General features: G+C 47.9%; 1 protein-coding gene across 1 annotated transcript; it reads right to left on the minus strand.

Annotated features, from left to right (window-relative positions):
• On the minus strand, positions 1-27,490 carry LOC142185103 (estrogen-related receptor gamma-like). Its single transcript, XM_075260356.1, has 7 exons — positions 27,289-27,490; positions 20,266-20,639; positions 9,567-9,683; positions 8,939-9,058; positions 7,052-7,213; positions 3,161-3,430; positions 1-655 (listed from the first exon to the last, which is right to left on the minus strand). The coding sequence occupies exons 1-7, from the start codon at positions 27,354-27,356 to the stop codon at positions 411-413; spliced, it is 1,356 nt and encodes a 451-aa protein (XP_075116457.1). The 5' UTR covers positions 27,357-27,490; the 3' UTR covers positions 1-410.
• Between the last annotated feature and the right edge of the window lie 159 nt (positions 27,491-27,649).

The raw sequence follows: 27,649 nt of genomic DNA on the forward strand, positions 1-27,649 counted from the left end.
ATGATCGGAGACCTAACAGGACACGGCACATCTTTGTACAGTTGTATATTCTGGTGGCACAGCCCGAAATCCATCGCTCATGAGACAAGGTTTACTCCTCGAAACCCGTTGGTGCTACAGTTTGTATACTACACCTCATATCTAAGGAGGGGACAGCGTGGTCTTCTGTCCCTCTAGTCTTATCTAAGACATGTTCCATACAGAGCTGCAATGGTTGGAGGGATATCCAAGTACACGGTGATGGGCTGAGGTCATGTGTAGCACCAACCAATATGTCTCCTGACATGCCATGAAATCTCTGACTATACTTAGTCTAAAGTCAATGTCTGCAGATACGGACACGTCTGTGGTCTTCTGAAGCTGCTCTGTGGTGTCCACATGTAGGGGTCAGGGTTCAATCTCTTGAACAGTCACATCTTGGCCTCCAGCATTTCTAAGAAAAGTTTGTGCATAGGGATCCTTCCCTCCAGCCGGATCTGGCAGAAGGTGCGGACGGCTTCGTTGGCTGTCTGACGGAGCAGTGGTAAAGTCATGAGGAGTTTGCCAGATCGGTGGGGATCTTCAGCGTGATGTTCCCTTTCGTAGTCCTGTAGAGCTTCATGAAGACGGTCTTGAAGGTTTAAAACAGACTCCACGTTCTCAATACTGCTGGAATCTGAAGGAGGAGAAGAAGAAGACGATTGTTCAAGTATCAGCCCAAATATCTATGAAGAAGGAGAATCACAGACCCAACACGGCCAAACCATCTTAGAACATTACTGTGGTCTACAAGATGCCTCTGAGTCTGGTGAGATACACCGAGCATCGACCATGAGCTGATACCACAGAGCAATGAGTGGGTCACTGACAGGCTCGAGGACACCTTGGTGAGCCTCATGGGTGATGTTAACCTACAGAACCTGAAGTTTTACTCTAGGTACTGGGGGGAGATGTGGATTAGAAGTGGACACCAAGTGATGTAGATATCATGTAATGAACAGCAGAGATGGTGCTTGAGGGTCTCGCGCTCTCGTAGATGACGTGACTGTCTAACTAATGGGATAATGGATCAAATATGATGAAGTTTTAGAGTGGTCAGGCCTATGTGTATCATATAATGGGGAGGGGGATTCCTGCTTGGGACCTTCCTCTTTTAGACACAAGTGGATGACACCCCTATAGTGATGCACATGCTTGGTTAGGTTGTGCTGGTGTAGATTGTAAATGAGTAGAAGGGAGATGATGATGGTGGCGGTGTTGATGGTGATGGTTCATCTGCCCTAAAATATCAGCATCAGGCATGTGTAATTTGGTATGGCTGATCGCTCCTTTCCCTGACATTATCTGTTAGGTACAGGTTTCGATAACCCCACACACATCAGATAGCTGAGCATCAGTAAACTAAACCAAGGTTAATCTAATGTGTGCGGCCCCTTCATCAGGCCATGGAAGCCACACAAGACTGCCACTTTCCCTGGGTCGTCGGCAGCAGCGCCATCAGCAGGTCCCCGGGTGCACAGAAGGTTTTATCCCCTTTTATTCCTCCGCATCAATTTACTTTCTATGATGAGAAACGCAATTTTATACAGGAATGAAGAAAACGTCCCCAACGTGACCAGCGGATAAATGAGATTTACATGGACCCAACCTCCACATCTCATTTGCTATTACCTTTCCATTATTTCTTAGTTAATCCTTTACACCCACTTTTTTTGTAATGAGGGGCGGGGGCGGCTGATGTAGAGTAACCCATTAGGAATTCACCGATCAATATGGCTGATGGATTATTCCATTATGAGATGATCAGTCTTGTGGTTCTACATGTGGTCATCGCTCCTGCAGCAAGGCAAGACCACAGCCGAAGGCAGACGGGGCCGCAGACCGCTCCCCAATATTTCCGGCATACCTCACTTCTACTATATATAATGCCATTGGGTACATTTTTGGCCACTTTCTTGGCGCTACAATGGTCTACATTGCCAAACAGGCCAGGAGATCTCACAGAGCATTGCCTAGACCAGATCACATTGTGGCAGATTTAGTCTGTGATGTCTCCATTCACTGACAGACCGCTGTCACCCGATATAAATGGATGTGATATAAGATGTGGCCCACGCTGTAAGGGTTAATGTCACAGACCTCCATATATTTCAGGTCGCCTGACACGTTCCATCCCGTATCCCGCTCCGATCATTACGACTACAAACTGAAATCCAAAGTTACAGAGAAAGTGTTTGTAGCCAAATAAAGCCCTGACACAAATCCCAATGAAGCAAATCCATTTACCGCACGGATCGCTGCAGGCTTCAAAGCATTTGCTTACTCTGCGCCCCCCCCCCCCCCCGGCCCCCCTTCCTGCCCTCCTTTGTTCCGATTCATCCTACACACAAAACACCTCGGGACATTATTGATTGGCCATGGCAGACTCCAAGAGGCGGCCATCGATAACACCGCGCTGTCTATTTGTAAGGCCTGTGACAGCTGTCAGTGGGATCATCTCGTGACTCCGATCTCACAGATCAGGGACAGATTGTAGTGAGAGAAGGATATGGGGACCAGTGCACCCATCATGGCCGCCGGCAGGACGACGACAAGAACATCAGACCCCAAATAGACATTTATTTTCTCCCAGTGGGAATTTATTTGTGAATATTATAGGAAAGGGTGCGGCGCCTGTGACCCTATTAGCTGTTATGGGGCTGGTGACCCTATTAGCCATTATGGGGCTGGTGAGCCTATTAGCCATTATGGAGCTGGTGACCCTATACGCCATTATGAGGCCGGTGACCCTATATGAGGGTGTTCTTCCTCCTTGAGGAGAGATAATGTGCATGTTTTTCCCATGCAGCATTGCCGGTCAGTAAGGCTCACGTCACATCAGCGTTACAATGGCCCATTACCATAAGACGTGTGGCCCATTACCATAAGGTGTGTGGCCCATTACCATAAGGCGTGTGGCCCATTACTATAAGACGTGTGGCCTCTTCTCTGGGTCACAAAACACTCGCAGAGTCTACTTTATGATGTGTTTTCTACGAATTTGTACTGATTTTGCTCCTATTGTCTATGGTCCTAAACTTGGGGCTGGTCTATCTCCCTGTGCAGGTTAGGTAGAACATTATATAAGCACCCCCTTCCCCCCTCCATCATGTGTCAGCCCCGGCAGATGGATGATGAATACCTGAGTTAGCGAGAGCCATGGCCTTCAAGGTAACAAATTCCTCCTTGTCCAGTTTTGTCTTTCGATATTTCCTGACCAGCTGATGCAGAACCAAATGCAGATTGAGAAGGCCCGAGCTGCGGCACTGCTCCCGGCCCAACAAGAAGTTCTCTGCCACCGCCAGCTCGTCGTTCATCTGTAAGGAGCGATAGACGATGCCCAGGACCAAGACTTCCATCCACGCGCTCTGCAGTAGAGCCATCTGGTCTACCAAGGAGAGGGCTGAGAAACCTACGAAATACAGGAAGACTTGTAAGGACACAGAGAAGTGACAGGGTGCTGGACGGTCTACAAGGGCATTGTGTGTGGAATATTTGCAGAGGGGTACAGAAGGGGTAGGTGCACGTGTACAAAATAAAAAGCAAGCGGCTCCCATTGAAGTCAAAATTTTATAGAAAATTGGTGCAAATCTCAGCGCAGTGGATCACAATTGGCGAACACTACAAAGCCCCAGATGAGGATTATAGGAATTGGAAGGAGGGATCGTATTGTAGAGGGCTGGGGTATATAGGGCATGTACTGTATGGCGGTGTGTTTGTTGTTGTACCTAACATATACATGTCTATATAGGATTCTATCTGATGGCCGCTGATTCCACCTTCCCTGGTAACCTTCACTGCAGTCTGGCTGCGTTTTGTTCTGGATCCTCCCGCCCTGTCACGCTCTCGCCCTCCTTTATTAGCTCCTCTTTGTGGTATCGGCCTCCATTACCCGTCTAGCGCACACTATAGCAATACAATTGTTTCTTTATATATTGAGTGCGCCGTTTAATTGGGAAATATTGGAGATTGCTATCACGGAGGAGGGGGCTCAGCCGTGTCACCATTGGAGAAGGGACCCTGAATCCCATTAATTTGGAGATGATAATCTGTGTCCTTCCTGCAGCCACTCAATAGATGGCCGGGGAGATATCGCACAACCCAACCGGCAGGGTCGCACCGCTGACACCAAACGTCTTGGTTATCAGGGAAACATTCTGGATTCAGACAAGACAATTGTTATCACTTTCCTTACATTTACCTGAATGAGAATTATCCTCAGAATTTTGGGTAACATATCGCTCCATTGTCTGATCTTCCCCCTATACGTTATATTATGTAAATATCTATAGTCCCTGTCGCTGTCCCTCAGAGCAGCTGTCACAATGGCATCAGTGAATTAGAATGACCCCCCTAGGACAGCTGAAGGTAACCTAACCCCCCGTATGGGATGGCCGGACTCTTCCCTAATGTATATATAATGGCAGTGAGTCACTAACAATTACCTGCACTGTACACCCTGTATTTCTAAATGTGTTTTATATATAAAAAAAATTCAATGTCACTATCTGAATTTTAAAAAAAAGTACTTTATCCTGCAATTCTCATTCTGTCCACTAAGCCTAATAATAAACTGGCATTTGCAAACTCTGTAGGTATTTTCTCTGCAGCAGTCACCTCATTTACATCACAGACTGGATTATAATCAGAGAATAAATACAGAATAGAGAATGGATCATTTTACCATCTGACTAATATAAATTAAAGAAATGTGATCCTTTCCTTCTTAGATGATTCCAAGAGATCCGCTAATAACCGAACACAAGTGAGAAATCTCCTCTTACTGTTTCAGGGACATTGTCAGAATTTTGTGCAGACATGACTTCAACTTTCTGGTTCCTGATACAAAATCTGTACCGGGTTCTGTGATTTATTACTCGCCTTGTATAATCTCAGAATCTGCAAGTCTCTGAATATGTTCTCTGTCAGGCCCTGTAGGTGCTGTCACAGTATTGCACCATCTGTAGAGCCCTGTAGGTGCCGTCATAGTATAGTACCATCTGTAGGTGCCGTCATAGTATTGCACCATCTGTAGGTGCCGTCACAGTATTGCACCATCTGTAGGGCTCTGTAGGTGCCATCACAGTATTGCACCATCTGTAGCGCCCTGTAGGTGTCGTCACAGTATCGTACCATCTGTAGGGCCCTTTAGGTGCCGTCACAGTATTGTACCATCTGTAGGGCTCTGTAGGTGCCATCATAGTATCGTACCATCTGTAGGGCTCTGTAGGTGCCGTCACAGTATTTCACCATCTGTAGGGCTCTGTAGGTGCCCTCACAGTATCGTACCATCTGTAGCGCCCTGTAGGTGCCGTCACAGTATCGTACCATCTGTAGGGCCCTTTAGGTGCCGTCACAGTATTGCACCATCTGTAGGGCTCTGTAGGTGCCCTCACAGTATCGTACCATCTGTAGCGCCCTGTAGGTGCCGTCACAGTATTGTACCATCTGTAGGGCCCTTTAGGTGCCGTCACAGTATTGCACCATCTGTAGGGCTCTGTAGGTGCCGTCACAGTATTGCACCATCTGTAGCGCCCTGTAGGTGTCGTCACAGTATCGTACCATCTGTAGGGCCCTTTAGGTGCCGTCACAGTATTGTACCATCTGTAGGGCTCTGTAGGTGCCATCATAGTATCGTACCATCTGGAGGGCTCTGTAGGTGCTGTCACAGTATTGCACCATCTGTAGAGCCCTGTAGGTGCCGTCACAGTATCGTACCATCTGTAGGGCTCTGTAGGTGCCGTCACAGTATATTACCATCTGTAGGTCTCTGTAGGTGCCGTCACAGTACCGTACCATCTGTAGGTCTCTGTAGGTGCCGTCACAGTATATTACCATCTGTAGGTCTCTGTAGGTGCCATCACAGTATTGTACCATCTGTAGGTGCTGTCACAGTATCGCACCATCTGTAGAGCCCTGTAGGTGCCGTCACAGTATCGTACCATCTGTAGGGATCTGTAGGTGCCGTCACAGTATTGCACCATCTGTAGCACCCTGTAGGTGCCGTCACAGTATCGTACCATCTGTAGAGCCCTGTAGGTGCCATCACAGTATCGTACCATCTGTAGGGCTCTGTAGGTGCCGTCACAGTATCGTACCATCTGTAGGTCTCTGTAGGTGCCATCACAGTATATTACCATCTGTAGGTCTCTGTAGGTGCCGTCACAGTATCGTACCATCTGTAGGTCTCTGTAGGTGCCGTCACAGTATATTACCATCTGTAGGGCTCTGTAGGTGCCGTCACAGTATCGTACCATCTGTAGGGCTGTGTAGGTGCCGTCACAGTATCGTACCATCTGTAGGGCTGTGTAGGTGCCGTCACAGTATCGTACCATCTGTAGGGCTGTGTAGGTGCCGTCACAGTATATTACCATCTGTAGCGCCCTGTAGGTGCCGTCACAGTATCGTACCATCTGTAGGTCTCTGTAGGTGCCATCACAGTATTGCACCATCTGTAGGGCTCTGTAGGTGCCGTCACAGTATTGCACCATCTGTAGGTCTCTGTAGGTGCCGTCACAGTATCGTACCATCTGTAGGGCTGTGTAGGTGCCGTCACAGTATCGTACCATCTGTAGGGCTGTGTAGGTGCCGTCACAGTATATTACCATCTGTAGCGCCCTGTAGGTGCCGTCACAGTATCGTACCATCTGTAGGGCCCTTTAGGTGCCGTCACAGTATTGTACCATCTGTAGGGCTGTGTAGGTGCTGCCACAGTATAGTACCAGCTGTAGGACTCTGTAGGTGCCGTCACAATAAGGTACCATCTGTAGGGCCCCGTAGGTACTGTCACAATATCGTACCATTGCCATAGTTGTAAGACCGTAATCATCCTGCTTCGCTCCTCCTGCCCTATAGCACAATGTCTGATTACCTCTCGATATCGTTCCTGCCTTATTATTATTGGCATTACAAGGGTTATGTTCAGATTTCTACATGTACACTTCTGATTGATCGTAACTTCTACTATTTATCGTGCAGGATTCAGAGATATTTGGCACCTGGAAATGGTAATATAGAAAACTTTGGCCAGTACCTGGGACGTGTTTGGCCCAGCCGATGGTGACGAGCAGCTCTCGGTTGATGAGCTCACACAGTGTGGTCAGGGTGCGGAGGTCACTGTCTTGTAGGTCAAGATCGGGGCTGGCAAACACCTCGCCGGGCTCCACCAATACCAGATGAGACACGACTTTGTTTGCTGTAAGGACAGACCGGTGGTGAGTTGTGTGTGTGTGTGTATATATATATATATATATATATATATATATATATATATATATATATACAGTCCTATGAAAAAGTTTGGGCACCCCTATTAATCTTAATCATTTTTAGTTCTAAATATTTTGGTGTTTGCAGCAGCCATTTCAGTTTGATATATCTAATAACTGATGGACACAGTAATATTTCAGGATTGAAATGAGGTTTATTGTACTAACAGAAAATGCGCAATATGCATTAAACCAAAATTTGACCGGTGCAAAAATATGGGCACCTCAACAGAAAAGTGACATTAATATTTAGTACATCCTCCTTTTGCAAAGATAACAGCCTCTAGTCACTTCCTGTAGCTTTTAATCAGTTCCTGGATCCTGGATGAAGGTATTTTGGACCATTTCTTTCTACAAAACAATTCAAGTTCAGTTAAGTTTGATGGTCGCCGAACATGGACAGCCCGCTCTCAAATGATCTGAAAACAAAGATTGTTCAACATAGTTGTTCAGGGGAAGGATACAAAAAGTTGTCTCAGAGATTTAACCTGTCAGTTTCCACTGTGAGGAACATAGTAAGGAAATGGAAGACCACAGGGACAGTTCTTGTTAAGCCCAGAAGTGGCAGGCCAAGAAAAATATCAGAAAGGCAGAGAAGAAGAATGGACAGTCAAGGACAACCCACAGATCACCTCCAAAGAGCTGCAGCATCATCTTGCTGCAGATGGTGTCACTGTGCATCGGTCAACAATACAGCACACTTTGCACAAATAGAAGCTGTATGGGAGAGTGATGAGAAAGAAGCCGTTTCTGCACGTACGCCACAAATAGAGTTGCCTGAGGTATGAAAAAGCACATTTGGACAAGGCAGCTTCATTTTGGAAACAAAAATTGAGTTGTTTGGTTATAAAAAAAGGGCGTTATGCATGGCGTCCAAAAAGAAACAGCATTCCAAGAAAAACACATGCTACCCACTGTAAAATTTGGTGGAGGTTCCATCATGCTTTGGGGCTGTGTGGCCAATGCCGGCATCGGGAATCTTGTTAAAGTTGAGAGTCGCATGGATTCCACTCAGTATCAGCAGATTCTTGAGAATAATGTTCAAGAATCAGTGACGAAGTTGAAGTTACGCCGGGGATGGATATTTCAGCAAGACAATGATCCAAAACACCGCTCCAAATCCTCAGGCATTCATGCAGAGGAACAATTACAATGTTCTGGAATGGCCATCCCAGTCCCCAGACCTGAATATCATTGAACATCTGTGGGATGATTTGAAGCGGGCTGTCCATGCTCGGCGACCATCTAACTTAACTGAACTTGAATTGTTTGTCCAAAATACCTTTATCCAGGATCCAGGAACTGATTAAAAGCTACAGGAAGCGACTAGAGGCTGTTATCTTTGCAAAAGGAGGATCTACTAAATATTAATGTCACTTTTCTGTTGAGGTGCCCATACTTTTGCACCGGTCAAATTTTGGTTTAATGCATATTGCACATTTTCTGTTAGTACAATAAACCTCATTTCAATCCTGAAATATTACTGTGTCCATCAGTTATTAGATATATCAAACTGAAATGGCTGTTGCAAATACCAAAATATTTAGAACTAAAAATGATTAAGATTAATAGGGGTGCCCAAACTTTTTCATAGGACTGTATATATATATATACATGGCCCATTGTATGGACACAAGTTCTCCAAAACCTACTTGTCTTCTTTCCTGGGAAGGAATGATGAGCAGTGAGGTAAGAGCAGGGCTCCGGGGTCTCCACCTCCACTGGACGTCTGTACTTCTGTCTCCCACCTCGCACTCGATCCAACCTGACGCCTAAAACAAGAGGTTCACAAGAATATGAGAATCTGAGCGACATGGAATCTAGAAAGTCTAGAGCTGCAGGACCCCCCTCGATTGTGTCCAGCCCTGGAGTGGGATTGGGGTGCATGTGGAGTGTGCTCGGCCTTGCAGGTGCATAGCCAGTGTCACTACTACTCCCATCCTCTGGTCTCCTCCCCCGAGTGGCAGCACGTAGTCCCCACCATTCCTGAGCAATCATTGCTATTAGTTACAGCACTCAATATACTAATTGTGCTCACGACTGTCAGGTGGAGCGGTCCCAAATTATCTATTTTAACCCAGGACCAATGATAGCTCAGGAGTGGCGGGAGTTACAAAAATCAGAGAAGCGTCACCTATTGAGTAAAGAGTTGGTGGAGGTGAGAGGTCCTCTTTAACTGAATTTACCTCCATTACGAACTAGACTAAGTCTAAAGGAACAGGCTAGGACTCGATAGGCTGCAATGAAGTCAGAAGGGGAGAGGGTGAGTTTGTCCTGTACCTTCCTTCATCATTCCAACTTTCAGGCACTTGCGGAAGCGACAGGCTTGACAGGACTTCCTCCGCCGCTTGGTAATCTCACAGTCATTGACCACCGGGCAACTGTATTCAATGTTACCTGCAGAAGACACAAGCACAAGCCTGAGGATACAGAGCTACACGTGGCGCCTGTTCACACTTTGCAAGGATCAGTTTCCGCTGCAGATATTTCAGATGAAATGTTATATATACAGTAGGTCCAGTATATACAGTAACTATGACAATAACCCCGACGAGGAGTCGCTCTAAAGGTCCAGCCCCCACTCGTGCCCTTAATAAATGGCTGCCAACCCTGGAATGTGAATTATCAGACGGTAGAAAAACCGACCGATAACTGAAATAGAATGAAATATTCATCTTATTGCGGAGAAATCTGCCTTATAGGTTATAGGGGGCGGCTTTATAGGTTATTGAGGATTGTCCTTATAGGTTATTAGGGGCAGCCTTATAGGTTATTAGAGGCAGCCTTATAGTTTATTAGGGGCAGCCTTATAGATTATTAGCAGTCTTATAGGTTATTAGGGGGCAGTCTTATAGGTTATAGGAAGTGGCCTTATAGGTTATTAGGGGGCAGTCTTATAGGTTATAAGGGGCGGCTTTATAGGTTATTAGGGGGTGGCCTTATAGGTTATTAGGAGCAGTCTTATAGGTTATTAGGGGCGGCCTTATAGGTTATTGAGGATTGTCCTTATAGGTTATTAGGGGCAGCCTTATAGGTTATTAGGGTTAGCCTTATAGTTTATCAGGGGCAGCCTTATAGATTATTAGCAGTCTTATAGGTTATTAGGGGGCAGTCTTATAGGTTATAAGGGGCGGCTTTATAGGTTATTAGGGGGTGGCCTTATAGGTTATTAGGAGCAGTCTTATAGGTTATTAGGGGCGGCCTTATAGGTTATTAGGAGCAGCCTTATAGGTTATTAGGAGCAGTCTTATAGGTTATTAGGAGCAGTCTTATAGGTTATTAGGGGGTGGCCTTATAGGTTATTAGGAGCAGTCTTATAGGTTATTAGGAGCAGTCTTATAGGTTATTGAGGATTGTCCTTATAGGTTATTAGGGGCAGCCTTATAGGTTATTAGGGGCAGCCTTATAGATTATTAGCAGTCTTATAGGTTATTAGGGGGCAGTCTTATAGGTTATTAGGGGCAGCCTTATAGGTTATAGGAAGCGGCCTTATAGGTTATAAGGGGCGGCTTTATAGGTTATTAGGAACAGTCTTATAAGTTATTAGGGGGCGGCCTTATAGGTTATAGGAAGTGGCCTTATAGGTTATTAGGAGCAGCCTTATAGGTTATTAAGGGGCAGTCTTATAGGTTATTAGGAGCAGCCTTATAGGTTATTAGGAGCAGTCTTATAGGTTATTAGGGGCGGCCTTATAGGTTATTAGGAGCAGCCTTATAGGTTATTAGGAGCAGTCTTATAGGTTATTAGGGGCGGCCTTATAGGTTATTAGGAGCAGCCTTATAGGTTATTAGGAGCAGTCTTATAGGTTGCAGGGTGCTATGGTCTATTTACTAGGGGTTGTTTGAGGACAGACCCCCAGAATCATTTATAGGTAGACCCCAGTCCAATACCAGGGGTCAGGTACCCAAGAGGCCGTCTCTCAGTACAAGCTTGTGATGAAGCCGTCTGGTGACAGCAGGGTACATAGCGGCTCGTCCCCTCCTCCAACTTCCCCCCTCATTCCTTTGGGGTATCTGCAGCTTATTTAATTACAAATGAGAATAAACAGAGAGAGAACGTGGAGGCGAGGCAGAGCCTGGTGTACGGCGGCGAGTCCCGGGGGGGGCCATGTTAGGATGTGACGGGACGCTCTGCCACTCACGCCTTACACACACTAATGAATATTGACTGCTCTCTTTTGCCTGACAGATTCCTCCTCGGGTCCCTGTGTGAGGACGGAGGGGAGAACGACCCTGTGGAAACTTGGCTCTACCCCCATCAATACTTCAATTAGCCGCTACCGCCTCAATAGTAGTCTGGCATTAAGGGGTTAAAGCCGAAATTATTATGAATGAATGAGCTGGACAAATGTGGTCATGAAAGTGGAGCCGAACGGACGTATAGAATATGTCACAGATATAGATATATGTGACAGATACAGCTATAGATGACGTATACAGATAAAGACAATATATACAGATATAGATGACATATACAGATAATATATACGGCTATAGATGACGTATACAGATAATATATACGGATATAGATGAAGATGCAAGTTACGCCGTATAATAGATCATAGAAATGCAGATACATCGTATGTAACCATATACAGGGCTGTGCAAAGGTTTTAGGCAGGGGGTGAAAAAATTACAAAAATTGAAGGAAAACAAGGCGCCCAGCCCATCGTGTAGGGGTCTGATGGGATCCTAAATAAAGCCCCTCCATCACAGCCGCTGTGTGGTCGGCATCTTATACAATCTCCTTATGGATTTACCAAGTCAGCGAAGGAAAGAGAAATGTAAATGCCCTCAATATTTGGTGTGACCTGTGACCTTTGGAGGGGAAGGGGAGGGGGGTACAGACAGAGCAGTCACTTCTGGGCCCTGGACCCCATTATAGATTTTTCATTGAGGCCCAAGAAAGGCAAGAATTTTTTTCATCTTGGAAATTTAATATTCAGCCTTTTTTTTCAGAGGGGCTTTGATAGGTCTCCCTATATTTGGCGTTTTCTCACCCCTTGGTGCCCCCCGCTGACTATGTGTCTGGATTTCCGAAGTTTCTTGAGTTTTTTGTATCTCTAGTTCCTTATTTCACCTCCTATAAGATCCCAAATAATCCCTTGTGAGATCCGACATCATGTCTTCTTGGGTTTACGTCTCAATGGTTCCCGATTCCTTCCTCCGATCTCCTCGCTTTGATCATTATTGATGGACAGGAGGTCTCGGCCTCCACCTGACGCCTTTTCCCTTTCCCTCGCCATATTGAGTCTTCACACGGAGATCAATGAGATTATTCCACCAATTTCAGGCCTTGGTTCACACAACATTTCTCACAAGATCCAGAACTCTCCGAGGGGTACACGAAGGTGAAACCTGGAGATGGGTCAGACGGCCAGACGCTCCTCACACCAACCTCTCACCTTGTATCACCCCCAGCCCCGGCTGCCTGTCACATGAACCTGGGTCTGGTTCTCCATCTTCAGCCTTAGATCTGGTTATGGCGACCATCACCGATAGACCTTTCTCCCTTCTTCCATACATGGACCTCAGTGGTCTGTCCCGCTGGGTTTAGAGTAGACTTTGCGGTGACACAAATGGAAACCTTATGTAAATCCTCCCGCCTCTATGTATGAAGGGGAAGGGTTAATGCTGGCACTTCCTGTCGCTGCAATCGCTGGATTACCCTTCACCTGTTAAGTTATGAAGATGAATCAATAAAGATTTAATTATGTTGTTGTAACCTCCGACCTCGTCCATCAGGAGATGCCAAATACTATTGTGTCTGTGAGAGACCAGGGGAGGGCAACATGGCAGGAAGATCACTCTGGAATTACAGCTATAGACAGGCTGCCATCTTACTCAATGCACCATTAATATTCATGACAATTCCCAAAACATTCGGCCTCACCAGTGCACCAAGTAGGACTGATATCTGCTGCTGCCACCACCGTGCGTAATGGCCGGTCAGTCTATGTGATGGGTATAATGGGTCAGTCCATCCTAGGGTGTAATAATGATGGGGTATAATGGGTCAGTCCATCCGAGGGTGTAATAATAATGGGGTATAATGAGTCAGTCCGCCCTAGGGCGTAATAATGATGGGGTATAATGGGTCAGTCCATCCTAAGGTGTAATGATGATGAGTATAATGGTTCCCTGTCGTCCTCAACAGCGGCACAATGTGGGGTATTTCTGCCCCTGTGTGCTGGTAGGACAGGCGGATATTTAATTAGCCAATCAAATGCGTGGCAGGCCCTATAAGAGGGCACAAGAACCTCCCCTCTGCGTGTTTTTTTCTGTCCTGTGTGGACAGAGGACAGGTGGGAGGACTTGTGTCCTCTTAGAGAAGCTCAGCAGGATCACTCACCTCCTGAGCGGTTGTTTTTTTCTTGTCACCTTCTGTGCCCTGCAGGGAGAAGGTGCTTGTTAGCCATGTGTGGCTACCCCCCTCTATCCCCCCTGCCCCCCCTCTCCTCCGCTTCCCCTGCTCCTTGTGACTTACCTGACATTTTGGTGAGAGTCCGGGGACTCCGCATGCCGCCTCTGGTGGCCGCGCGGACTGCCGGCGGGTGGAACCACACTGTTGTGTATCCTGTTCCCCGCCGGCCGCTGTAAGCGCGCACTTCCGGTTTCGCCGGAAGTATCATAGCGCCATGGCAACGGCCTGGCGCTGGCGGCCGCTCACTCAGGGAAGATTCAGGCCTTATTAAAGGCCGGAAAAGACGGGGAGATGTGGGGGTAAGTGCCCGTGTTAAGGGCCTCTTGGTGGGGGGGAATGTATATCTTTGCAGACCCCTGATTACAGGGTTAGTTGTCTGGGCAGGTTGCCTCACCTGCTTTGATTGTGGCTCCGCCCACTTCCAGCCGGCCAGAATTAAGAGGCTGGCTGGCCTGGTGTCAGAGACCTTCCTGCAGTATCTGCTGAAGGCGTGCGATTGTGGTGTTCATTGATCTTGAACTCTTTTCCAGTTTGCAAACTTTATTGGGATCCGTCACCTCGCTGTCCGGTCTACAGGACCTGGTAAGATTTACCCTTTTTTTAAAAAGCTGGTATGATGTCATGGTGACAGTGTTGCATGGTCTATTATCTCTCTCTGTAGGATATGTCATCCTCTACTACCCCTCCTGGGGATGGTAGGAGGAAAACCTCTTCCAAGAGGAAACATCTTTCCTGCTTCGATTGCGACACACCGCTCCCTGATGGTAGGTAGCGGCTTGAAAGGTTGTGCCCTGCGGGGTACTACTGGTCCTATAACTTGCCTATTTTCAGGCTATGAGTGGGCCCGTTGTCGCGGGTGCAGAGGTCCTCCACCTGTGGAGCCCTCTCCCAGAGATATGATGGTGGGTCAAGGAGATGGTGAGTTTGGGCATCGCTTGGGTAAATAGTTTTTCCCTTGCTTGTACTCTCCTTTTTGTTTTGCAGGATGATTCCCTCAAAGGGATCCATTGCACCTTGTCTCAGCTCACCAGGAGACCATGCTCTGAGCTCCGTTCCTCGTCTCTCCCCCCCCCTTGTAACACCTGCGGGTGGCAGAGGATGATTCCTCCGAGGACGACTCAGTTATTCCAGCAGAACTGCGTTCCATTATGAACAAACGGGCAGGCTGCTGAAGTCCATCCGGTCTACAGTGGGCCGAGATGTTGACGGGGAAGCCTCCACGTCTGCCTCTGGGGGACATATTGCCTTCCATGCGGACGCCACGCTGACCGACCTTATGGCGCAGCAGTGGAAACAGCCAGAGAAAGGACATTCGCTTTCCAGGATCTTCAAGAGTTTGTTTCCTGTTAACACTACCCAGTGGGATTCCTGGGGGCCTCCCCCGAAGGTGGATTTGGCCGTAGCAAAGCTGTCCCGCAGAACCCTGGTGCCCTTGGAAGATGGTTCAAATCTTCAGGACCCTCTGGATCGTAGGGTGGACTCCGTTCTGAAGAAGGTCTACTCAGCTTCCTCCGCGCAAGCCTCTGTGGCCATAGCCTCCTCTATGGTTGGTGACTTTTTGCGCAACCGCTTAGCCGCCTTGGAGCGGGATATAGACTTGGGCGTAGACAGAGATGAGATTCTGGCCTCTATGAAAAGAGTTCATAGGGCTGCAGATTATTTGGCGGAATCCTCCTGCCATCAATTAAAAATCTCTGCCAAATCTATGGCGTTGTCTACTGCGGCCCGTAGACCCCTTTGGCTAAAGCCTTGGCGGACAGATTTTGCGTCTAAAGCAGCACTCTGTGCTCTCCCCTTTGAGCCGGGAAGGGTGTCTGGCCAAAGCTTAGACGCCATTATGGAGGGATTAGCTGAAGGTAGGGGAAGGTCCCTACCTCAAGCATCCAGGGGCAGACGTGCTCCCTCTAGAGGCAGAGGTTCTTCCTCTAATTATAGACGCCCTTCCCAACAACGGCGTTTTAGATATCGCCCTAGGGGAGCTGGTCGTGGCGCTTCCAAGGAGGACACCAAGAGGAAGCCTGAGTTTTGACGTGGGGCAGCTCCCTGTGGCCCCCCTTCCTGTGGGAGGACGTCTTTCCTCCTTTTCCAGAGCATGGTTCACCCATATCCAAGACCCATGGGTGTTGAAGATCATACAACACGGGTATCACATCGACTTTCATCTTCCACCTCCAGATCGGTTCGTTTCCACCCAAACTCTTCCACCTTCTCAGCAGGCCAGTCTAGAAGCCTTGGTTGCCGAATATGTTACCAAGGGCGCCCTGGAGAAGGTACCAGCCTCAGACCTCGGTCTGGGAGTCTACTCCCCCGTCTTTCTGGTCCCCAAGTTCACCGGGGGCTGGAGGATGATAATAGATCTGAGGTACCTCAATCGGTTTATCAGGAAGAGGTCATTTCGAATGGAAACCGTGGATTCCGTGGCTGTGTTTCTTCAGCCAGGAGAGGTGATGGTTACCCTCGATTTGAAGGACGCCTATCTACATGTCCCCATTGCTCATTTCCACAGGAAGTTCCTCAGGATTGCCGTCGCTATGGCCGGCCACAGGGAGCACTATCAATTCACAGCTCTGCCATTCGGCATCACATCCGCCCCACTGGTATTCACCAAGGTGATTTCTCCGGTCGCCGCGGCCCTCAGACTTCAGGGTCTTTTCATCGTCCCTTATCTAGACGACTGGCTACTGAAAGCTCAGTCTCCTGCTGCCCTCCTCCAGCAGCTCAACCTTGCCATCAACTTCCTACAGGAGTTAGGATTATCAATTGGGAGAAGTCCGAAATCGTTCCATCCACCTGAAGAAAATTCCTCGGATTTATAGTGGATTCAGAAGCGATGCAGATCTTCCTCTCCAGTCCAAGGAAGGAAAGAATCCAAGCCAGTGCACGATTCCTATTGCGCACTCGGCAGGTAACCATCCGGACCGCCATGAGAGTCCTGGGCCTGATGTCATCCTCGGCCAGGGCGGTGCCTTGGGCTTTATGGCATTTGCGTCCCCTGCAGATGGAAGTGTTGAGAACCTGGAACAGGTCTCCACGGGGATTGCACAAGAAGATCTGCCTTTCTCCCGCTACCCGTCTTTCCCTCAGATGGTGGATACACCTGAAAGACGGAAGGTCCACGATCCCGACAGTGTGGACCCTGTTGACAACAGATGCATCCCAGTGGGGATGGGGAGCCCATTGTCAAGACAAAACTGTACAAGGACGATGGAGATGTCCGGAGCTGGGGTCATCCAATCTCAAGGAACTCAGAGCAGTGTACCTGGCCCTAGTACACTTTGCCCCAGAATTGAAAGGCAAGTCTGTCAAAAACCGGTCAGACAATATGACGGTGGTAGTCTATATAAACAAACAAGGGGGCACCAGGTCACCAACCTTGCTGAGAGAGACGAATCTCATATTTGCCTAGGCGGAGAAGAATCTGGTCCAGTTATCCGCTGTTCACATAAAGGGCTCCCTGAACATAGTAGCGGATCAGCTGAGTCAGGGTATTACCGTATCAGGAGAATGGTCTCTCAATCCAGACGTATTTCAACAGATCGTCCAGAGATGGGGTCTCCCGGAGGTCGATCTTATGGCTACCCGACTCAACGCCAAGGTGGGGACCTTCTGCTCTCTGTACCAGGAGGACAATCCCTTGGCGGTGGATGCCCTGTCCATCCCATGGAGGTTCAGGCTGTTTTACATATTCCCTCCAATTCCAATCATACCGAAGGTATTGATAAAAATAAGACAGGACCAAGCCTCGGGAATAGCCATAATCCCGTTCTGGCCAAAAAGGGCTTGGTTTGCTCAGCTCATACAAATGAGTCAGGGCATATATTGGAGGCTTCCCCCACTCCCAGACCTGGTAACCCAAGGAGAGCTGAGATGCCAGGATCTGAGGAGACTCAACCTGACAGCCTGGAGGTTGACCAGTCCCTATTGAGAAATAGAGGACTGTCACAAGCCGTCTTGAAGACCCTATCAGCGCCAGAGCAGATTCGACTAACAGGAACTACCGTCGAATAGGTAACATCTTTAATGCCTGGTGTCTGCAGCATCAAGTGGACTCCACCGATCCCCCTACGGAGGCGATCCTGGACTTCCTTCAAGACGGACTAGACAGAGGTCTTGCTGCGGCCACACTCAAGGTACACGTAGCGGCCCTGTCCGCCTATCTGGGGAGGCGTTTGTCTCAGGATCCTTTAGTGAGCACCTTTATTAAAGGGGAAACTAGGCTGAGACCGGTGGTAAACACCCCTGTCCACCAATGGGACCATTTGAACCTCTGGAAGAGGTCTCCCTCAAGTCGCTAACCGGCAAAATGGCGCTGCTATTGGCAGTCACACCTGCCAAACGCGTTAGTGAACTACAAGCTTTGTCCGCTGAGGAGCCATATACCACCTTTTTCTCTGACCATGTACAGCTTAGGTTCCTCCCTGGGTTTCGTCCCAAGGTGCCATCTGCTGTAAACAGGAACCAACTGATTTCCCTTCCAGTATTTTTTCCGTTCCCTTCTTCTGCTGAAGAAGAAAGATGGCACAAGCTGGATGTGGTTAGATGCCTGCAGATCTACTTGCAGCGCACTCGCCCCTTTAGGTGGACTGAAAACCTGTTGGTCAGCTACACGGAGAAAAACAAGGGCGCCAAAGCCGCCAAAGCTACAATATCCCGGTGGGTTACCGAGACTATTAGAGTCGCCTATACCGCCCAAGGGCTGTCGGCTCCATCTTTCCTTCATGCCCATTCAACCAGGGCAGTGTCCACTTCACGGGCAGAAAGAAGTGCTTTGTCTGTGGACCAAATATATGCAGCTGCCTCTTGGGCATCTGAATCCACCTTCATTCGGCATTACCGCCTGAAGGACCAAGTGGCAGATTCCACTGCCTTTGCCCAGACCAGTTTAAGTTCGGTCATGGGTTTGTCCCACCCATCTTGGGGACCTGCTTGCTATATCCCCACATTGTGCCGCTGTTGAGGACGACAGGGAACGAGTGATTATGAAGATAATCTTGTTTCCCTTAGTCCTAACAGCGGCACAAGATTTCCCACCCTGGGAATCATATCTTATGTATAAAACTGTATATAAATGTAATGGAGGTACTTTTGTATTTACACGCAGAGGGGAGGTTCTTGTGCCCTCTTATAGGGCCTGCCACGCATTTGATTGGCTAATTAAATATCCGCCTGTCCTACCAGCACACAGGGGCAGAAATACCCCACATTGTGCCGCTGTTAGGACTAAGGGAAACAAGATTATCTTCATAATCACTCGTTCAGTCCATCCTAGGGTGTAATAATGATGGGGTATAATGGGTCAGTCCGTGCTAGGGTGCAATAATGATGGGGTATAATGGGTCAGTCCGTCCTAGGGTGTAATAATGATGGGGTATAATGGGCCAGTCCATCCTAGGGTGTAATAATTATGGGGTATAATGGGTCAGTCCATTCTAGGGTGTAATAATAATGGGGTATAATGAGTCAGTCCGCCCTAGGGCGTAATAATGATGGGGTATAATGGGTCAGTCCATCCTAAGGTGTAATAATGATGGGGTATAATGGGTCAGTCCGTGCTAGGGTGTAATAATGATAGGGTATAATGGGTCAGTCCGTCCTAGGGTGTAATAATGATGGGGTATAATGGGTCAGTACATCCTAGGATGTAATAATGATGGGTAATAGGGTCAGTCCGTCCTAGGGTGTAATAATGATGGGGTATAATGGGTCAGTCTGTCCTAGGGTGTAATAATGATGGGTATAATGGGTCAGTCCATCCTAGGGTGTAATAATGATGGGGTATAATGAGTCAGTCCGTCCTAGGGTGTAATAATGATGGTGTATAATGAATCAGTCCGCCCTAGGGCGTAATAATACTGGGGTATAATGGGTCAGTCCGTCCTAGGGTGTAATAATGATGGGTATAATGGGTCAGTCCGTCCTAGGGTGTAATAATGATGGGTATAATGGGTCAGTCCGTCCTAGGGTGTAATAATGATGGGTATAATGGGCTAGTCCGTCCTAGGGTGTAATAATGATGGGGTATAATGGGTCAGTCCATCCTAGGGTGTTATAATGATGGGTATAATGGGTCAGTCCGTCCTAGGGTGTAATAATGATGGGGTATAATGGGCTAGTCCGTCCTAGGGTGTAATAATGATGGGTATAATGGGTCAGTCCGTCCTAGGGTGTAATAATGATGGGTATAATGGGTCAGTCCGTCCTAGGGTGTAATAATGATGGGTATAATGGGTCAGTCCGTCCTAGGGTGTAATAATGATGGGCATAATGGGTCAGTCCGTCCTAGGGTGTAATAATGATGGGTATAATGGGATAGTCCGTCCTAGGGTGTAATAATGATGGGTATAATGGGTCAGTCCGTCCTAGGGTGTAATAATGATGGGTATAATGGGTCAGTCTTTCCTAGGGTGTAATAATTATGGGTATAATGGGTCAGTCCATCCTAGGGTGTAATATTGATGGGGTATAATGGGTCAGTCCATCCTAGGGTGTAATATTGATGGGGTATAATAGGTCTAGGACCAGGTTATAATAATGATTATATCTCCTTATTTCTTACCTTGTATTGTTCGCTTAAAAAAAGCTTTGCAGGCCTCACAAGACGCGACCCCATAATGGTATCCAGACGCGGTGTCTCCACAGACCAGGCACAGTCGCTTGGGGACAGACCTCAGAACACACTGCATGGCGGGGTCATCGCTCAGAGATGGGGGGCTGTCGGCAAATAGCTTCTCCCCCGCATCAGAAAATCCAAGTAAAGCAGTGGGAGAATCCAGTCCCTGAGACTGTCCCCCTACCGAGAGTCCATAGCTGCTGCTGGTGTCCGACATCCCCCCGGGGCTAAAATACCCCCCAGTGTCCATCTGTAGGGTCGGGCTGGTGGGTTCAGCTTTCACCTGAAGGTTCAGATTGTGAGAAATCCCGCACAGAAACCTGAAAGACAAGGATGAAACTATCAGCAACGTAGCGAGATTTCACACCCTATTCCTTTAAAGGGAGTTTTGATAAGATGGACCCCTTTAAATTCTGTTGTATTCCTATGGCTGAGTCCATATAAGCTACTGCGGGTAACACTAAACCTTCCACAATGGGCCCTGAACTGTCCTGGGCCCCACAAGAGTGATTTGGGATGAGTTGTAGTAACTGCACCATACTAGGGTGGCGCTGTGCAGAGGAAAAATAATGGGGGTTATTGTATTGTTCTTGGGATCAGTCAGATCCCCACTGATCAGCAATTTATCTTATGGATAAGAAATAAATATTTTAGGCAGTTTAACCCTTTACGAAGGTTAGGTCGGGATTCCTGTTCTCATAGATGGGGGATCCCAGCAGGTAGACACCGACCCCCAGGACAGGGGATCAGTATTGTTAGTGGGACAACCCTTCACGGACCCTCCATCAGTCCCATGTACAGGGCAAGGTGATTAATGGAGAATATTTGGTCGTTTATCGTGCCTCGTTATCAAACACAACTTTATCGCTACTTGTGATCAGTGACAAAGCCTCGTGTGGACTGGGCCGCAAGGTAATAACACCGCCATATGTAGATAAGAGCCTGGACTGGAGCATTGGAGGCCTCACACAACCTCCTGATTGTCCATGGTCAGGAGACCCCGACGGGACCCGGCACTGAGAAGGTGAGAGATGATAATGATAGCAGGGAAGAGTCAGAGCCCATTATAAAAGCTGACATGAAAGGAGAACCTTCTTCTCGCCTCCTTCCCCGACATCTCGATCAATACCGCTCAATGGCCTTTGAAAGAGATGCTTAACATAGATTCTGTCCATTTGACGGTCACCCCCTGGAGAATTTGTGGAGGTAAGGACAGGAACTGCCAGAGCTTTCAGCACATCACAGCCCCCATAGTGTGACGATCCCAAGTCATCCCTATTACTGACCAGGACCAGACGGAGAGGAGGGACCCCGCACCCCAGTAACACAACATGTTATCACCAGACCTATATCCAACTTATTTCAGACTTTCTTAGGGTCTCTGCCTGTTGACATTGAAAGTGGCTGCAAATCCATAGGATGGAGGACCCCGTGGGGCGCCCCCAAATGGAACAAGCCCCTACATGCAGATTTGCATTGTAAGGGTGAAATTTGCAGCAATTTCTCTGCAAATCTGCATCTAAATTTGCATCACAATCTGCCGGCAGACATTGTACCCTGAAGATAGATTTTGGCCACGTGTGAATGCACACATAAAGGTCATGTCCACCTGACACCACGATAGCACTGGGAGATTTGGGAGATTCAGATAGAGGTTTTCCATTAGAGGGTGTTCACACAGAGTAACACGAACCTCGATGTCCACCTCAAATCACCTTCCATTCATTGCAATGCGAAGCAGTCGCTGTTTCCACCCGAGAACTCCACGGAGATGAAAAGGAAGCGAAAAATGTGGAAATTATCAAATTCCGCAAGAAAATCTGTAACCGGAACCAGGAATGTGGCCCCGCCGGAAGAACTCTTCTCCAACTTCAGCATCAAATTCCTAAATGTGAACATTCCCCTGTTCAGAAGAGAGTCAACCTGGCATTGCCCATTAGTGGGCGCTACATTAGCCAACAAAGGTGTATACAGAGGAGATGTGGTGCCCAGATAGATAGATAGATAGATAGATAGTTGGCCAAAAGTATTGGCACCCCTGCAATTTTGTCAGATAATACTCAGTTTCTTCCAGAAAATGATTGCAATCACAAACTCTTTGGTATTATTATCTTCATTTAATTTGTCTTCAATGGAAAACCACAAAAAGAATTGTCAAAAAGCCAAATTGGATATAATTGCACACCAAACATAAAAAAGGGGGTGGACAAAAGTATTGGCACTGTTTGAAAAACCATATGATGCTTCTCTAATTTGTGTAATTAACAGCACCTGTTACTTACCTGAGGCACCTAACAGGTGGTGGCAATAACTAAATCACACTTGCAGCCAGTTGAAATGGATTAAAGTTGACTCAACCTCTGTCCTGTGTCCTTGTGTGTACCACATTGAGCATGGAGAAAAGAAAGAAGACCAAAGAACTGTCTGAGGACTTGAGAAGCAAAATTGTGAGGAAGCATGAGCAATCTCAAGGCTACAAGTCCATCTCCAAAGACCTGAATGTTCCTGTGTCTACCATGCGCAGTGTCATCAAGAAGTTTAAAGCCCATGGCACTGTGGCTAACCTCCCTAGATATGGACGGAAAAGAAAAATTGAGAGATTTCAATGCAAGATTGTGCGGATGGCGGATAAAGAACCTCGACTAACATCCAAACAAGTTCAAGTTGCCCTGCAGTCCGAGGGTACAACAGTGTCACCCCGTACTATCCGTCAGCGTCTGAATGAGAAGGGACTGTATGGTAGGAGACCCAGGAAGATCCCACTTCTTACCCAGAGACATAAAGAAGCCAGGCTGGAGTTTGCCAAAACTTACCTGAGAAAGCCAAAACCGTTCTGGAAGAATGTTCTCTGGTCAGATGAGACAAAAGTAGGAAAAGGCATCAACATAGAGTTTACAGGAAAAAAAGAGGCCTTCAAAGAAAAGAAGACGCCCCCTACAGTCAGACATGGCGGAGGTTCCCTGATGTTTTGGGGTTGCTTTGCTGCCTCTGGCACTGGACTGCTTGACCGTGTGCATGGCATTATGAAGTCTGAAGACTACCAACACATTGTGCAGCATAATGTAGGGCCTAGTGTGAGAAAGCTGGGTCTCCCTCAGAGGTCAGGGGTCTTCCAGACGGACAATGACCCAAAACACACTTCAGGTCAGCACTAGAAAATGGTTTGAGAGAAAGCCCTGGAGACTTGTAAAGTGGCAGCAATGAGTCCAGACCTGAATCCCATAGAGCACCTGTGGGGGAGAGATCTCCTGATGGCAGTTTGGAGAAGGCCCCCTTCACATCTCAGGGGGGACCTGGAGCAGTTTGCCAAAGAAGAATGGTCTAAGATTCCAGCAGAGCCTTGTAAGAAACTCATTGCTGGTTACCGGAAGCGGTTGTGCACAGTTATTGTGTCTAAAGGTTGTGCTACCAAGTATTAGGCTGAGGGGGCCAATACTTCTGTCCGGCCTATTTTTGGAGTTTTGTGTAAAATGATCAATGACTTGACTTTTTTTTCATTCTCTTTTGTGTTTTTTTCATTGCAAGCAAAATAAATGAAGATATTACCAAAGAGTTTGTGATTGCAGTCATTTTCTGGAAGAAACTGAGTATTATCTGACAGAATTGCAGGGGTGCCAATACTTTTGGCCAACACTGTAGGTAGGTAGGTAGGTAGATAGATAGATAGATAGATAGATAGATAGATAGATGATAGATTTTCTGTCTCGTGCTTTTCTATATTATATTGTAGTTTTTATCTCTCATCTGAGCCAATTCCTTGGACCCCCCCCCCCCATTGATGGTTATATAGACCCTGATACCCCTGGGCCTGGGGCGCTGCAGGGTCCATAGATAACACATTTCTTCTTACATATTGTGCTCTATACAAACCATATAACATAGACGACACCCCCCAATAGAGAGCACCCCGAAATAACAAGACTATGGAGAAGCAGGAGGAATGTCCCACCTAGAAGCCCCCGGAGCACAGAGATCCAGGAGACTGCGAGCAGGTCGGGGGTGTCTGAGGGGTCATCGCTCCTTATACCTCAGCTGCTGCAGAACCTCTTCTCAAAGGGTAAGATTAGGGTTTACCATTCTCTGATATCACACACCCTCATAAGGTGAATTATACTTTGCACATAACTTTATATTGCACCCTGCAGCTGCTGCAGAACCTCTTTTTTTTACACACTACATATCAGAAGGAAGTCGCTGACATAACTGATATATTATAAAGCAAATTGTGTCAAGATCTTATCAGGCAAATATTAAAGGGAGTGAGATCGCTGCAGCCTCCTGCTCCAAACCCTGGAAGGAATTAAAGGAGTTCTTGAGGATCAGTGGCTGCACCCCAGGGGATCATAGTCTCAGGACATAAAAAGGTTTTAGTGGAACCCGCAAGGACATGTTAGACTGATATGGATATAGTGGAGTTGAGCTTGTTGCTTAACATGAGGTACACGGATATCAGTCATTTAACGCAAGTTCACACCTTCAGGATTCAGATGCAGTTCTTGAAGCCAAAATCACAAATGTATTAAAATGAAAGAGAAGAAGCAGCAAATGTTCTCTACACCTCTGCCCCCTGCACCTCTTCTCTTTACACCTCTGTCCCCTGCACTTCTTGTCTCTACACCTATGTCTCCTGCACCTCTTCTCTCTACACCTCTGTCCCCTGCACCTCTTCTCTTCTCTCTACACCTCTGTCCCCTGCACCTCTTCTCTTCTCTCTACACCTCTGTCCCCTGCACCTCTTCTCTTCTCTCTACACCTCTGTCCCCTGCAGCTCTACTCTCTACACCTCTGTCCCCTGCACCTCTTCTCTCTACACCTCTGTCCCCTGCACCTCTTCTCTCTACACCTCTGCCCCCTGCACCTCTTCTCTCTACACCTCTGTCCCCTGCACCTCTTCTCACTAAACCTCTGCCCCCTGCACCTCTCCTCTCTACACCTCTGTCCCCTGCACCTCTTCTCTCTACACCTCTGTCCCCTGCACCTCTTCTCTCTACACCTCTGCTCCCTGCACCTCTTCTCTTCTCTCTACACCTCTGCTCCCTGCACCTCTTCTCTCTACACCTCTGTCCCCTGCACCTCTTCTCTCTACACCTATGTCCCCTGCACCTCTTCTCTCTACACCTCTGTCCCCTGCACCTCTCCTCTCTACACCTCTGTCCCCTGCACCTCTCCTCTCTACACCTCTGTCCCCTGCACCTCTTCTCTCTACACCTCTGCCCTCTGCACCTCTTCTCTCTACACCTATGTCCCCTGCACCTCTCCTCTCTACACCTCTGTCCCCTGCACCTCTTCTCTCTACACCTCTGTCCCCTGCACCTCTTCTCTCTACACCTCTGTCCCCTGCACCTCTTCTCTCTACACCTCTGCCCCCTGCACCTCTCCTCTCTACACCTCTGTCCCCTGCACCTCTTCTCTCTACACCTCTGCCCCCTGCACCTCTTCTCTCTACACCTCTGTCCCCTGCACCTCTTCTCTCTACACCTCTGCCCCCTGCACCTCTTCTCTCTACACCTCTTTCCCCTGCACCTCTTCTCTCTACACCTCTGTCCCCTGCACCTCTCCTCTCTACACCTCTGTCCCCTGCACCTCTTCTCTCTACACCTCTGTCCCCTGCACCTCTTCTCTCTACACCTCTGTCCCCTGCACCTCTTCTCTCTACACCTCTGCCCCCTGCACCTCTTCTCTCTACACCTCTGCCCCCTGCACCTCTTCTCTCTACACCTATGTCCCCTGCACCTCTTCTCTCTACACCTCTGTCCCCTGCACCTCTTCTCTCTACACCTCTGCCCCCTGCACCTCTTCTCTCTACACCTCTGCCCCCTGCACCTCTTCTCTCTACACCTATGTCCCCTGCACCTCTCCTCTCTACACCTCTGTCCCCTGCACCTCTTCTCTCTACACCTATGTCCCCTGCACCTCTTCTCTCTACACCTCTGTCCCCTGCACCTCTCCTCTCTACACCTCTGTCCCCTGCACCTCTTCTCTCTACACCTCTGTCCCCTGCACCTCTTCTCTCTACACCTCTGTCCCCTGCACCTCTTCTCTCTACACCTCTGCCCCCTGCACCTCTTCTCTCTACACCTCTGCCCCCTGCACCTCTTCTCTCTACACCTATGTCCCCTGCACCTCTTCTCTCTACACCTCTGTCCCCTGCACCTCTTCTCTCTACACCTCTGCCCCCTGCACCTCTTCTCTCTACACCTCTGCCCCCTGCACCTCTCCTCTCTACACCTATGTCCCCTGCACCTCTCCTCTCTACACCTCTGTCCCCTGCACCTCTTCTCTCTACACCTCTGTCCCCTGCACCTCTTCTCTCTACACCTCTGTCCCCTGCACCTCTTCTCTCTACACCTCTGCCCCTGCACTTCTGCTTCTTTGCTTTTATCCACAGCTGATTTGAAAACCTAAATGTGGGACCCCCTTAAGACAAAGGTTCATTTCCTTGCTATGTCAGGACTCACTTGAGATGGTTATTTCGATGTCTTGAGGATTCTTCCTATAAACTTGTACCAAGAATATAATTGGTGAATGAATGTAGGTAAAAGATTTGCCCTTTGCTCATGTTTTAGTGTAATAAAAAGTGCAAAATATCATAAAAAGCCCAAATCTTTGCCCGCCGGTCCCCATACTTATAGGTGTCTGTGTCTGTCTATAAGTGTCTATACAGTCTATAACTATCTGTAAGTGTCTATAGAGTCTATAAGTATCTATAAGTGTATATAGGTTTTGCTTGTTCATGAGCTCAATATGTCCCGAGATTTCGTTCTCAGTTTGGTAAACTAAGGCTTTATTCACACACAGCAGGTGTGTTCAATCGTTTCCTTCACAATTGGATCTCTATATGTTCCATTCAGATGAGAGGGACGGTCTCAGAAATTTCTGCCGCAAACCTGCTGTGTGTGAACTGTGGCGTGGAGGATGCAGAGCGCGGGGACCCTGCAGGGGAGGTAAATGCAGACATCAGGTACTTACGGGGGAGACGAATGCTTGTCCTGCTGGCCGGATGGCAGATCGAGCCAGGATAATTCTAAGTAATCCATGTGCAGCGGAGATGGACGATTCTCTCTGGACAGACAAGACCCCAAGCTGTGAAGAGTCTCCAGTGCTGAGAGATGGGAGAGCCGGACCCCTCACACCCCCTCCTCCCTCCGCTCCTTGGATTTGCATAGAGAGAGATCTGTAAGGGGGAGATGGGACATCATTGCAGATACACACAGGCGTCTATAGGGAGATATTACTAGTAATAATAATGACAGTGTATACATCAGCAGCATCCCCCTCCTCCCCCTCCAGGCTCACCATATAGTATTATTTAGGGCAAGATTTACAGTCA

Source organism: Leptodactylus fuscus, chromosome 11 (assembly GCF_031893055.1).
Source record: "Leptodactylus fuscus isolate aLepFus1 chromosome 11, aLepFus1.hap2, whole genome shotgun sequence".
Classification (NCBI taxonomy): domain Eukaryota; kingdom Metazoa; phylum Chordata; class Amphibia; order Anura; family Leptodactylidae; genus Leptodactylus; species Leptodactylus fuscus.